The sequence below is a fragment of the Hirundo rustica genome, chromosome Z (genome assembly GCF_015227805.2).
Source record: "Hirundo rustica isolate bHirRus1 chromosome Z, bHirRus1.pri.v3, whole genome shotgun sequence".
NCBI classification, from domain to species: Eukaryota; Metazoa; Chordata; class Aves; order Passeriformes; family Hirundinidae; genus Hirundo; species Hirundo rustica.
In genome coordinates this window covers 17,474,453-17,488,792 of record NC_053488.1, presented here as the reverse complement: position 1 = coordinate 17,488,792, position 14,340 = coordinate 17,474,453, and the positions used below count along the sequence as shown (strand labels likewise).

At 38.9% G+C, this 14,340-nt stretch overlaps 1 protein-coding gene across 1 annotated transcript in view; it reads right to left on the bottom strand.

Annotated features, from left to right (window-relative positions):
- Positions 1-13,533, bottom strand: part of RICTOR (RPTOR independent companion of MTOR complex 2) — an 84,734-nt gene extending 71,201 nt beyond the window's left edge. The window contains exons 1-2 of the mRNA XM_040089664.2: positions 13,468-13,533; positions 13,261-13,308 (exon numbers count right to left, since the gene is read on the bottom strand). Coding sequence (XP_039945598.1) covers positions 13,261-13,308; positions 13,468-13,516 — 97 coding nt within the window. The 5' untranslated portion in view covers positions 13,517-13,533. The remainder of the gene's footprint in view (positions 1-13,260; positions 13,309-13,467) is intronic.
- Between the last annotated feature and the right edge of the window lie 807 nt (positions 13,534-14,340).

Sequence of the window (14,340 nt, the reverse complement as noted above, 5' to 3'; positions counted from 1 at the left end):
TCATGTTCTTTCCCATGGTGCTTCTGAGGGTGGAGCTGTGCAAAATGACTAAATTGATCTTACAGCTTTTTTCTGCCAGGAGATGCACAACCCCTTACCTGACTTTTCTTCCCTCTCCTGTCCCAGCCTTATCCTTTACACTACTTCAGCACCCATCTTCAAATTCACAATAAAAATATCCTGCCAAGTATCTCAGTAGAATCCTTTTCTTGTTCTGACTACACTAGTTCTCTACTGAGCTACTGACTCAAACTGAGTACCCAATTCATACAAAACCCACTCAGAAGTAGCTGTGCCACTGTGTCATTCACAGATGGAGCGGTGGAAGCAAGACATAGCTGTTCCACATGACATTCAGCAGAAAAATGTCACCTTTTTTTTTTTTCCTTTTACCTGGACTTTAAAACTGGCAAGTGTTTCCCAATTATTGTACACAAAGTCACTTTGCTCAAATGTCATCTAGAAATTTGTTGATACGTATAAATATTGCAAGTCAGCCCACTTGTGTCCTCCGGCAATAGCTCAGTTTGCTCGTCATTATCATTTTCTCTGTCTGCTTTTTGTTGGAAAGCAAAAACTTTGAAGAAGCAATAGTTGTTCTGTTTCCTTCTGTTACACTGAGCAGTTTCTCACCTACAATTCTTTGCACTAACACCCTGTACTTAAAATTATAACCTTTAGCACAGAGCAAAGCTGGTGTTTTTTAAAACTCTAGCCGCAAGAACTCCACAATTCTCTATGCCTAAAAGTAATTCACATATGCTGTATATTAAAAACCTGCAATGTTGTGTTGCTTTTTAAACTCTCATGACTTTTTAAGGTTTGACTCATTTTTTCACCCCTTCAGGACTGTGACATTGTTTTTCCCCAGTGAGAACCATGATGCATTCTGACAGATCCCATTCTCCAGACAGAAAAAAACATGACAGAAGTCCCACTACACAAAACAGCTAGTGCTCCATCTAATGCAGGGATGAAATAGAACCAGCAATAGCTATATTAGCACAAGTGACAACTCCTTTCGGCTGACAGATTTAGCAGCATTGTTTGACCACATTCAGTATGCTAGAAGCGTACCAATTTGCTGTTCCGTTATGCACATGTGAATGGAAAAGAAAAAAAAAGAAAACAAAACAACGGAATGTTAGCCTATAGCACACAAATAACTCAGTAACTCTGAAGTCAGGCATGACTTAAAACTGAAGAGTGTGTATTATATGCATCACTTGGTTGGTGCTAAAACAGTACACAGTAGCCAATGTCTATATATATACACACACACAGTAACTCTCAAGTGAGAGGCTGCACTAGCAGCTGATGTTACACCTACTAAAATCACAAGGCCAAAAAGTGAAATAAAAAATTAAATGCTTCTAAATGCTTCCTTTAAAGAAGGAAGTTGTACTTCACTACAGTCGAGCATCTCACTATTGACTAATAATACAAGAGGTATCTTCCTCTTACTGAAAGAATCACAGTAATGATTGGATAGTGGGTAATTCTGGTGAACCTCCTATGCATCTCTACATTTATTAGATATTTTTTAAGTGTAAATGCCGTGCAATCGCATATTGTTAAGCTGCTCTTAGTAGCTCGTTAAACTACATACTGCCAAAATGAAGGGATTTGAGTGAAATACACCAACTAGAAACATTAATGCATTGTTCTCCACTTCCACTGAAACAAGTTATCACTTATTAGAAGCACTGAAACATTAGAAATCAGTTACTTAGAGATGCCTCTGTAAGACTATGTGGTAAGAAATCAGCCTCATAAAACACACTTTAATCAAGACCTTTAATAATGAAAAGAGACATCAATCAAGTCATATTCTACCATTACCAATGTCTTAAAAAAAAAAAGAATCAGGACAATTGTGTAGTCTTCTTGATATCTTCTTGATATTATTCTTATTTTACATTTAATTCAAAAGGTGGAAATGCACAGAAAACCTGAGAATATGAAAGATGACAAAGATACATAAAAAAAGCAAACTCCGCAACACGGAACACTCCTGTATTATTTGTATCAACACATCAACTCTACCTTGCCAGATTCAAAAAAATTAGCACGTGAACACTTTATATTCAATGTGTGATTTTCAAAAACACAGTAAGACATGTTTGGGCTCAAGGTATGTCTCAATTTATAGTGTAAAAACATAAAATCCTGTCTGTTTGTAGTATCAAGTTAATGTAGTTATGTTGAAAATTGTACTGAATACTAAGCCAAACAGATATCCTCTATGATCATAGTTAAAATTCATAGTCATAGTTAAAATTCTGATCTCACACTTGAAGCCATAATGTGGGAAATACTTTGTACTGTAAAAGTTTTGCCAAATAAGACTTGAAAATTTTAGATTAAAAAAATCCACACATATATCAAGTTTTAACAATTGACAGTAACCCCTTCAAAAGTACCTATGACTAAAAGAGTGATTTCAGCAGAATGCACCTAGAGATTTATTCAGTTTGATTCCCACAGTTTTCAGGGGAAACCATACAAAGAGCACTATATTTTGAATATAGGTAAGTTCCAATAACTCATGTTCACAAAAACAGAAAGCAAACAAAAACTAAGAACTCAGACTGTTGCTTAAGAAAGCCATGAATATATGAAACTGCCTCACTAATATGGAAAAAAGTACACATCCTCTCTTCCATGGCAGTCAGCAAAGAAAGTCACAGAACCATTCCTCTTCCTACATCATTCAGGCAGAAATTAACCATCACATATACAAAAATGCATATGAACTAGAAATCAGTGGAAAAGACAGCATATTCAAGGTAGGATCCAGTAATCACTAGAATCACTAGAACTTCAGATAAATAGGAAATCATGTATCAGGATTACTTTGGCGCATGTGCGCTCCTGAAAGTAAGAAAGTAAAATTTAAATGCCTACTGTGACTGTACAGATTTCTCTTTTGCAGATCTGGATAAATTTTGTAAATTAAAGGACTCTTTTTTTTTTTTTTTTTTTTAAATATAAAAAAGTGGCAGGAAATAAACAGTCTGGTTTTACAGTCAGCTTGAAGACCAGTTCCAAAACAGACTACTTTCCAAAATGTTGTATTATTATATATGGCAGCTCTGTAAACAGCACTGCTATACTGCTAAAACGTCTAAAAAATGGGGTCCATAACTGAAATGTTAAGAGCTCTCCAACAACAAAAAAAAAACCTGAAGGATCATTCCAAAGAATAACTATAGGGCTGACTTGAACATTAATTACCTATAGTTTTTGATAAACAAACTATTCTTTACTTTGAAGCGATATAAAATCTAGTGTCCAGCTTCCTCAAAGTCCAACTATGAAAATAGTATTAAATAGTATTAGTTAAGACTACATAAGGTACCAAGGCGTATTAAAAAACACGATTATTTAAAAAAAACCTTGTCGATTCATAGAGAGAAAATGTTTTATTTAGTCCTCCATTTAAATTTACTGTTATATCCTCAAGTCCCAGGAAGACATGATATTGATGACAAAAATCACAGCAATAATTCTTGATACGTATTGAGTCTTTGTAGATTACAAACTTATTCCCAGTTCCCCTGCCTCTCACCCCTCAAAAAATTCCCACCACAATGTCATCTCTCTGCACTACAAGATACAAAACTGTAACTACTGCATATTATCATGACTAAAACCAAACTGGAATGATAATCTCTTAAAATTTCTATCATGACCACTTAATAATATACAAATGTAAATTATTCTGGAATAGTTAAATTCAGGACGAACTTCCTCTCAACTTTCAAAAAAGCTTAGATGTTTAAAGGAAAAAGGAAAGGAAAAAAGAGACAAAAACAGAGGGTCAAAATGCTGGAGGCTGGGGAACATTCCATAACTCTGTGACTATGCATTTGTTTGCCCTGTTGTTCTGCTCTTTTCTCTGCAACAATTATCAACAACTGCCAAGGCTGGAGTGACCCAATATAACTGTTCTTATGGTCAACAGCCAGTAAAAGCCTTTCCCAGATTTACAAAATTGCTTATGTCAGTACACAAATCAAATTAATACTTCCCAGAACATCAACTAGGAATTTGAATGGTCAATGTAAGTTTATTGTAATGGTTTAGAAAATGATCTTTAGTTCTTCCAACCCGTTTTCTTGTTTTCTGCCATCACTTCTACATGTAGAAGTAACAGGATGGTCATAATTTTCAGTTGTTTTAACAAAATGCTGCGCCTTTCTGACATCTTGCAACTATTTGGAGAGTGGACCACGCAAATCTGCTTTCAAAACTACTCAAGAATTTTGATCACATATTTCTCTGAATATTATCATACTGAAATATGATCCTATTCTATTTTCTCACTAATTCTTCTCTGCATCATTTTAATATGTTCAAGAACTTGAAAGCATGAATGTTACATGGTTCTTACTAATAAACTCAAAGCTGTCAGGAAGTAGTCGCTGTCCCCAGAAATAACCTGTTACATAGGGTATCACAAAAGAAGTCCATCAACATTAGCAGACTTAGGATCACCCAGTTTGCCCGTCAAGTCATGAAGGGCAATTTGCATGACATGGAAACATCAAAGTAGTAACACATTCAAATTTAAACATTAACACAGGAACACAGCTATAAGCTACAAGTTATTCACAAACAGCACTGACTGCAGCAGGAAACATTTAAACTGCGGCAAATATCATGCGCTAATTTCCGCATCCTAAAATGCTGTAGCCAGAATTATTTCAAAACAGTGCTGATTGATGATACTTGCGGGCTTCATTCCCTCACACCAAGGAATAGGACATATCCTTGTTTCACAAAGGTAATACAGTCACTTCGCTGTGACCACTGAAGACTTCTACCTTTTCTCCTGAAAAAGGACAGGAAGTGTCAGTCATATTTATAGATTTCACGAGATCTAAATACAATTCTCTGAAAGGCAGAAGACACCTAATCTATTGGTCAATCTCAACTTAGAAAAACCTATCCCACTGAATTTACAGGCTAAGCGACAAACTGAGCTGCAAATGCCACATCTATAGAAGCAACAAGGTTTTTTTCTATTTCATTTTTTGTACTTCATGGAAAAAACACAGAAGTCTACCCATGATACACACATATGGTCTGCATAAAAAAGGAGATGAACACATTCTAAATTCTCTAGATATGAGGTTGCTCAAACTGAATTCTGACTTAACTGATACCCAGGAGGTAACAAAGGAGTAAGATTACTTACAGATTTAATAATTTGTTTTTAAAAAAGTAATTTCTAGGCAACAGCTGTTCTTGATAGTCCTCCATTTTTATGAAGTAATTATTTTTAAATATATATATTTATTTATAGTCTATGTACACTTCAAGCAGGAAACCAATCTTCTATGCAGCTGCAAAAAGCCAAACAAAATCCCCGTGTTCTTCACCATACACCTTTACATGAAGAGATTAATGAAATTATTAAAATATGCAATTCTTAACAATTATTGCGTATTTTTCCATAAATCAAGACCATATTGTTTTGTTTTAAATACCTTAACTCTATGCTTCAATATCTCCTACCAATCATTCTGTAGTCTCAAATCAATGGAGGTAGTTCATTTCATAATGAAAACTTATGCAAATAGGGCACAGAGATGAACTTACTTCATTTCAGCCAAACAACTGCTAACTCACGGGAGCCATTTCAAAGATGGCAAGTATCAGTCATCTTTACCATTTTGCCACCTTTTTTCTCTTGGGCTTAAATGGTTACTGAAAGTATAATTTATAAACAGCATGATGGTTCTCTAACCTTTTTTTCCAACTGAAGTAGAATTTAGAATTTTCATTTCACATCTCAGCACATTTCTAGTAAACAAGCAAATAAATAAAAAAATAAATAAAAAATCAAACTTTAAGCTGCATTTCTGAAATGTCGCAGGAGCAGGCATCTGAGTGAAACCCATATCTGTAAACAGCAGTTTAACTAAAATGAGCTTAGAGAAGTCTAGTGAAGAACAAACCCAGTAAATTTAGGAAAAAAAAAAAATCTCCTCTTTAAGGGAAACATTCATAAAGGCTATCCCTCAGGTTAATATTTTACTGAGCAACATTGATTCAAAGCCTATTGCTGTTCAGGTAGAATTTATTTACCCAAACTTATGCAGGCCACCACTGACAGCTAGAAAGCTTTGAAGTATGTGCTAATAAAATTCAGCCACATAACTAAAAAATATAACTGTAAGTATTTTTTTGTTTTTGTTGTTCTTTGAGATTGGGTTTTGTGTTTGGTTTGTTTTTTCTTTTACTGCTTTTTCTCAGCTGTGCACCTTTATCAGTGCTCCTCCTTTACGTCAAATGCAAAGATTTCATGAATACACTTTTCACTAATCATGTTCTGAAGTTTTGCTTCCAAAATTTTCCATCATCACACCAGATGACAAGCAAATGAAAAAAAAAAAAAAAAAAAATTCTGCAACACATACAAATATACCAACATTATAGACTCAAACTAGAATAGATACATTTTATAGTTACAGTTACAAGTGCTCCAGTTAAAAAACTGACAAAACGCAGCCAGCACTGGTGTAGCAGTGTTATGTCTCCTATGCTCCCGTATCAGAACTATTCACAGGAGCACGGCTCAGCGTGCGAATTCACCTGTGCTATGCTCTAAGCATCCGCCTGCCTGCGTGCAGGTAAAACATTTCCAAAGAACTGCAAACTTCTTCCTTTATCTGATCTTTTGTGTAGTTATCTAAGCCTCAAGACGCATGCTCTTGTCTTAGTTGCAAGTAAGATAGCATTAAAAGTAGATGACTTGTGCCATTTACTGTTTTTAAAAAGAAATCTCGGAACGAGTTTCTATTAGTATTAAAGTTAAGAAAAATCTATCTGATTTTTCAGTACATTTCCCCAAATCAGTTATCATTTCAACATCAGTTCTTAAGCTGTCCTGTAAAGCTATTGAGCATCGCTCTTTCCCGCAGTGTCTTAGTTTGTATAGCTATGAGGAGTAGGAAACCTGCAATTTTAATTATGACTATTCCACTTCTTCTCACTTTAAAGAAAAATAACCATGCCTGATGTTAAACATCTCTTCTATGTTATTGGGGTAAAACTCCTGTGGTTGCTAGATAACTGTTAAAGTACAGATGAAAGTCAACAGCTTGGGCAAGCAATGCATTTCTTTATGGACAGAAGATGGTTGATAGATCTTCCCTGTTTACTGTATTTATGACAAGGGGTGTGTTCCTTTACACAGTATCTACATTGGATAGGCTCTAACAGAAAAAAAAAAAAAAGCTGAAACTAAGCATTGCTCTAATCTCTAAGTAGGATACTGGGAAGCAACAACAACAAAACCTGAATAACATTTATGACAAAGACTCGAATATATCAAGAAGGCAGCAGGAGATTTTGATACTTCAGCACTAAGGGAGGAAGGAAGCATATTAAAGAAAGTCATGAAAACACAATGCTTAAGGATTGCTTAAACATCTAAGAAGGAGTTTGTATTGGTATACTGATACTGATCCAAATCACAGAACAATCTCTTGTAACAGAAAGTACAAGATCTTTCGAACAGTAATTTTATTCTCTGACCACAGCAGCAAGAACAAAGAACCCTCACACAAAAGCAATTTAGAGGTGCTTACACAAAAACTTTAAAGATAGATGTGAGTGCAGCTCTTCAAAGACAGGGTAGTACCCAATTCCTAGAGAAATCTTAACAATAGGTAAGCAAGCTATATGATTTTAAAGTGGTCTTCTGCTAAATTTTTTTTCTTTCATTAAAAATATTGTTCCTGTTTTCAAGATATGGAAAGTGGAAATATTTTAAGCACACACCACCTTAGTAATTCTGAGAAGTCTTAAGGTTATAAAAGCAGTGCTTAGGAAGCAAAGCCAAAGGTACAAAAGTGTTATTATTTTAACTGGGACAATGCACTCACTATACAATTCCAAAACAAAAGTCAACTAAAGCACAAGAGCAGACGGGAAAGTTAAGTGTAGGACTTAATTCTCAAGTGCATGTATTCAGCACTTTAACTCTCCTACTTTTAAAACCTAGCAAAAGCTCACAGATTGCCAAAGTAGTTAGCAGGCCACCATCATTGATCACTTTCTCTATGCTTCCCCTAGATAAAAAAACCCCTTCTAAGTACAGAAATAATGCAGCATAACATTTCTTGGTCAGCAAAGTAAGAGGTTTCTCCAACAGTTTTTGCCGCATTGTTGCATACTTTGTGCCTCAGGAGACTGAATAAAAAAATGTTACTAATTACCTTCTTACAACTGTTAAAATTTCTGTTACAGATTCACAAACAAAGGAGCAAAAAGCATGCATTGCTCTGTGTGACCTGGTCAAGCACAACATCCTGCTATAGCTAGCCAAGAAAATGATGGCACACGGCAAAGTGAGGGTGAAAAGCGCCTACATATTTTGATTATTTGGCTATTTTAAAAACACTGTTCCTATGGTGTGGTGGAGCCTCACTTCCCCACGTTTCCAGGCCACATTTCCCATGAGTATACAAAAAAAACACCTAAAGGCTTTCTTTAACAGACTTGCCATTAGAGTGGAAGAACTGCCTCTGAGCCATCAAAAAGTATGTACCAGCTGCCATCTCTGCAGTGGTTTCCCTACTGCAACACTGCAAGCAATCCGAAAAGGTTTTGTTCTCCTTCCCCCACTACTCAAGCTTTTGGTATCACATGTGTGCTCTGTTCCTCCCAGCTTCTTCCACACTGATGAAGGAAGCTGGAAACAGTATGGTCATCAAATCTCATGCTGATTTTGGAAACAAAATTCATGCAGTCTTCTTTAACTATCCCACAAATAACCCTTAAAAATGCCCGACATTTCTGTGGGCTGCAAACTGCAAATAGCATCCCAAGATGTCTGCCCTGCATGCAATGCATTATGATTTACCATGTGGGAACATGGAGTCAAATACTACACGGTTTAAAATTCTACAAGCACAGAATGAAAAGTAACATCATTTAGACTTCATGAAGTTAAATGGAACCCCTTTATGTTTTATTATCACCTACACTGCAGGAGGAAATGAAGGCAAAATAGGAAAAAGAGTATTTTCTCAGATAACACTGGTCAATTTTGTGATATTAGTCTCAAGGAGAAAAAAAAAAACAAAACAGTTTTCTCAGCTGCTGCTTTGTTCATGTATATCCTATGTTAGTCAGAAGACTTAACATCTACCAAACAGAGAGAACTGTCTGTACAAGAAAAGTTGATAAACCAAAGTGGAATCTTATAATGCATGTTTCTGAATAATAAATGAAAATACTAATGCTTGGGATAGGTACATTTCAGTTGCCTAAAGAGTACACTATCTGCAAGTGAAGACTGTTACCTTCAAAAAGGAGGAAATCAACACATACAGACACGAACAGCACTCTGCTCAGCTCCAGTACGAGCTGGCACCCCTGGAATGGTAAGCAAACAAGCTCTGAAAAGTTCATAATAGCAAGTGCAACCTCTAAGCTACAGGATTCCAAGAAAACAGGGATCCTCTGAAGGAAGATGAGCCTGACTACAGATAGTGAACGATGACACTGCCCTCAACTAGCCAAGTTCCAAACTACTTAGGCCTTCAAGACCCAAGGACAACAGCCAAAATTCCAACAAAGGAAGAGGTGCTGGTCACCCATCAGTATAAGGTGATTCAGTTACAGAGGTGAGCAAAGAGTCACAGAATGGTTTGGGCTGAGAAGGACCTTTCAAGGTGATGTAGTCCAACCTCCCTACAAAAACTTAGGAGCAAATGAAGTGCGGATTACACACGCCCTTAACAGTGCCCAGAGCTCCGGGAGGTATATATGCTTCTGTGATTCAGTTTTGAATGAAACAGTCCATAAAACAGTCAGAAACAATGAAAAGGTGCACAACATTTGTATTATGGTTATATATACAACCATGGCTAAAGTCAGTGGAAAAATTCCTACCAAATGTAGTAATCTGGTTGCTACCTCCAATTGTCATTTCTGGCCTTAGGAAGTTATGAGCTTGATTTCAGCAGTCTAATTAAACCAATCTCTCTCATCCCACTGCTAATTCCTTCCAGATGACTGCAGTGGGAGTTGTACTGGTGATGGGTCTGTCCTCCTTTTCCTCTTCTGTTCTATTCTGAGCAGGTAACATAACACAAGGCCAAAACATGAGCGCTCTAAATCCCAATTATCAATTGCAATTTTGTAATCAACAGAATACATGACATATGATCCTAAGCAGACAAAAGCCATGAGCCTACCCTGCATCTGCATCACTTTTTCTTACTATACCAACATTAAACACAAAAATGTTTATCCTGGGGACAATTTTTCCAAAACTGAAGAAAATCAAAGTGGTTTTCTTAAAAAAAATTTATCTGAATTCCCATAGAAGATGGGCAGGGCTGAGTGGCTCAGAAGCAAAACAGATACAAAAATCTCAAAACAAACAGCACACACATATAAAAAAACCACAACTAACCAACCAACTAACCAAAAACCAAAACAACAAAAAACAAACATAATTATTTTATATTATCATCTTTAACCAGACTAATAAACGTAAACAGAAAGCTCACACATAGCTACACAAACACACAAAATGTAGCATTCAACATCATAGAAAATGTGTTTCATAAACACAATGTATCATTTTTAAAATGGCAAAGCACCAAGGAGCTCCAAAAAGTAAATCCAGTTTAGCAACCATGGTAAAAATTTGTAAAAGGATTGGTGTCTTCTGGGAAAACATGAGCAGCTCTATGACTACAGGACCAAAGAAAAGAGCAAACTAAACACATGCAGAGAAATGTAGATAACGCTGCAAGCAGCAAGGTGCTCCTCAAGCCTTACTACTCAAAAAGCCAGGAAGAAGCAGAACTCAGAGCAGTACAAACTGGAGTGCTCTCCCCACATCTATTTTTTGTTCTGAAATTCTTAATAACAGCAGTGGCCTCTCGCATGGGAAGTCACTATACAGTCCACAGGTATGGACGAACAAAGGTCTAACCCGTATGCTAAGTCATAACCATTACTAACAGGAACCTATTCAAAATAAGGCAGTTCCAACGTAATTTCTTGTGTTTGTAACAAAGAGGCCTCTGTAACTAGAAGCATATGGCTGAGGCTCTGTTTATGGTGATTCTCTACTTTGCCCAAATCAGATATTTCACATTAATCAACACAAAGTTCAGTTGTACAGGGAAACAAAAACCATTAGAACATTCTTTCAAGCTAATGCAAACGTGAGTCCTGTGGAAAACTATGTGATCTGCACAACACAGTGAATCAAAACATTGTGCTATTAGTACCAAATTAGGGTGACAAAATATTTAAAATAATTGCTTACATAACTATTGTAACAGCTGGACAAACAAATACTCATTGTGTTCACTGTGGAAATCCAGTCATCATCTAGCTTATTTAACATCTTGCTGAGACTTTTAAGCTTCTTACTTTTGTTTTCTCATTAAAATAGTTATAATCTACCACAGATATACGGTGCTATATCATTATTGATAAGTCAGCTGTAGTTTTTCTAACAAAAAAACCAAAACCATTGGGTTTTTGACGTCTAAATTTAAAGCAGCTTCTTATTAGATTTCCCAATAATTTTTCTTTTTTTTTTTTAAATACAGAATATATTGCCACAGTGCAAAATAAATTGAATTTTAAAAAATGAAAATGCATATTAAAAATGTGGTTTGCATCTTACTTAAGAGACTGTTTTACAATATGATACATGTGTAATAGTTGTATTGCTACTACTACAGATCTCTTGGAATCAGTAGGCAGCTGAAAACACCTCATGGCAAAAATCAGTATCACAATGATAGTCACCTATTGAATTCTGACTAAAAGATTTCAAACAGACTACGTCTCAAAACTACCACTCCAGCATTTAATTTTGTGTATTGTTCACCTCAAAACATTTCAGTATGCTATAGAACATAAAAAAAATTATTAAACCCATTCATTAAAATCTTAATTCTGCAGACTTCATGAACAGATAACACTGCTGACAGTAATAACTTTGTCATGTGCTTAAACCATTAAGACCTTCATTCCACATTTTGCTGATGAAAATTTCACTTGTTTTAATTTTTAAAAGCAGCATTTCTCTAAAGCAATCATGTCCATTGGGAGATAGAATAAGAAGAGTCTGCTTCTTTAAACTGAGGAAAACCAGCAATATTCCCAGTTATTAAAACATACTTGCAAATATGGTATGTATACACAGAGATAACTTGCAGTCCACAGTAGAACGGCTTAATAAAATAATTCTAAACACAGCTTACTTTGTGGGAAAAGAGAATTAGAGACAGTACGATGCATATTGTGTCAACAATTCCAAGCTGAAAACACTACTTCTACTGCTGGTATTTTTACTTCCTTTCCACTTCACAGGTAACTTTTATCTCATTGATTTTGTCATTCCCCTGCCTACCTCCCCATAAAATGAACCTATTCAGCGTAACAGCCATCCTGGATCTCCTGAAGCAGAACAGTTACACACCAGAACCAACTTAATTCCCTTCCCAGACCAGGATCCTCTGTCCCATGAAATATCACTGCTCCTAGAGCAGTAACATTCTCGTTTGCTTTTTGGATTTTACCCGTCTCTTTGGGAGGGTCTAACCCTTACCGCAGTACTCAGCAAGGCAAGATCACATTTTGTACCCTATACAGGTGGGTAGGAAACGAGTACCTGCTCGCCGGAGACCAAACTTAGCGTGTAGCAGGTATCAGCGTCGCTTCCTTCCGCTTAACCGCACCTCCTCCCCCCCGCCCCAAGACAGATCTGAGAGCACGGGAGGATGTTTGGAGCAATTTAACAAGAAAAGGGGAGATGAGTGGCTGCTGGTCTTGGAAGAGGCTCAGGTCAAGCGGGGTGGCCAGCCGGCCTAGGGCAACCAGGGATACACGAAAAAGGGACGGACACAGGAACAGTCGCCGCTGCCGAGGCGCTGCTCGGAGGCGCACGGCACGATCAGCCCGAGGATCGGGCACTGTGAATAACCCTGTCTGCGAGCAACAGGGGCTTCAAGGGCAGCCTCAACGGCGGCCGAGCAGCCTCAGCAGGCACGCCGAGGCGGAGGGAGCCCTGCGGCCCCGGTCACGGCCCCGGCGCGGCCCCGCGGTACCCGAAGAGCGGCTCCCACCCGCGGGCGGCTTCGCTCAGCCCCCGGCGGCGGCCCCGGCCCCCGCGCCCGCCCCATGACACCACCAGGCCGCTCCGCTCCGCCGCGCCCCCCGCCCGCCTCGGGCGCAGCGAGGCTCAGGCGGACCCCGCCCCGCCCGTACCTCGGCTGAGATCGAGGGACACGTTCTCCTCGCCGCTGTCGTTCCGACCTGCGGAGATGGGGGGAGAGAAGCGCGTTACACGGGTGGGGAGGAGGAAGCCGGGTACAGGGAGGAGAAAAGGAAAGGGGGGGGGGGGGGGGGGGAAGTCGCCGACAGGCACCGTGGCGGTGCCCGCGCCGGAGGGGCGGCCCGCGGGACGCTCCTCACCTCGGATGCGGAGGTGCCTCAGCGAGCGGGCGCGGAGCGTCGCCGCCATGTTTGCGGCCCCGCAGCCACAACACCGGAAACCTCGCCCGCTCTCGCGAGGAGTGGCGCGCGGAGCCGCCGTCGCGAAGAGCGCCCCCCCCCCGGCACCTCCCAGTCACGGCGGGCGCGGGGCGGGCGCGGGAGCGGCCTGGCCGCCGAGATTAGTCTTCTCCCCACACCCCCCCCCTTTTTTGTTGTTGTTGTTGTTGGGGGGGGGGGGGGGGTGTGTTTGTTTGTTTGTTTGGGTTTTTTTTCCCCCTTTTCTTTCTTTGTTTCTTTCGGGGTTTGCCTGCCTGGTTTCTCGGCATTGTGATGAGATGGTAATTCACGTGGGTGCGGCGTGACCGTGGGCTTTGTACGCCGGATGTTTTCGGCTTTTTAAAGCGTGAAGTAATTAAAAACAGGAAAAAAAGAAATAGCTTTTCGTCGCTTGTTTGGTTTGTGCGCAGCGGGCCTCTCTGTAGGCTCTAATGCTGATCTACTTACTGCCTTTACATTTGTGAAACTTATTAAAATAAATGCATATTTAAAAACAAAACCGAACAAAATAAACCCCACCCGATCTGGTAAAGAAGTCCCACTACAGGAAGCCATGCACTGACATACTGGCTTCTCTTCAAGGAGAAGTTTAAATTTGCTGATAGCACCCCACATCATGCCCTGATGCTATGGACAGCCACAGACGAGGCAAATCCTTGCGCCCTGACGTCCCAAATTGTCTCGACGAAATCCAGCAAATAATTACAAAGTTGGCGTGTGGAAGCAGCCAGCCATATAAAAATACCTTCACAAGATTAGAGAACTGTTTTCCTCATTTCTAGTCAATCATTTTCC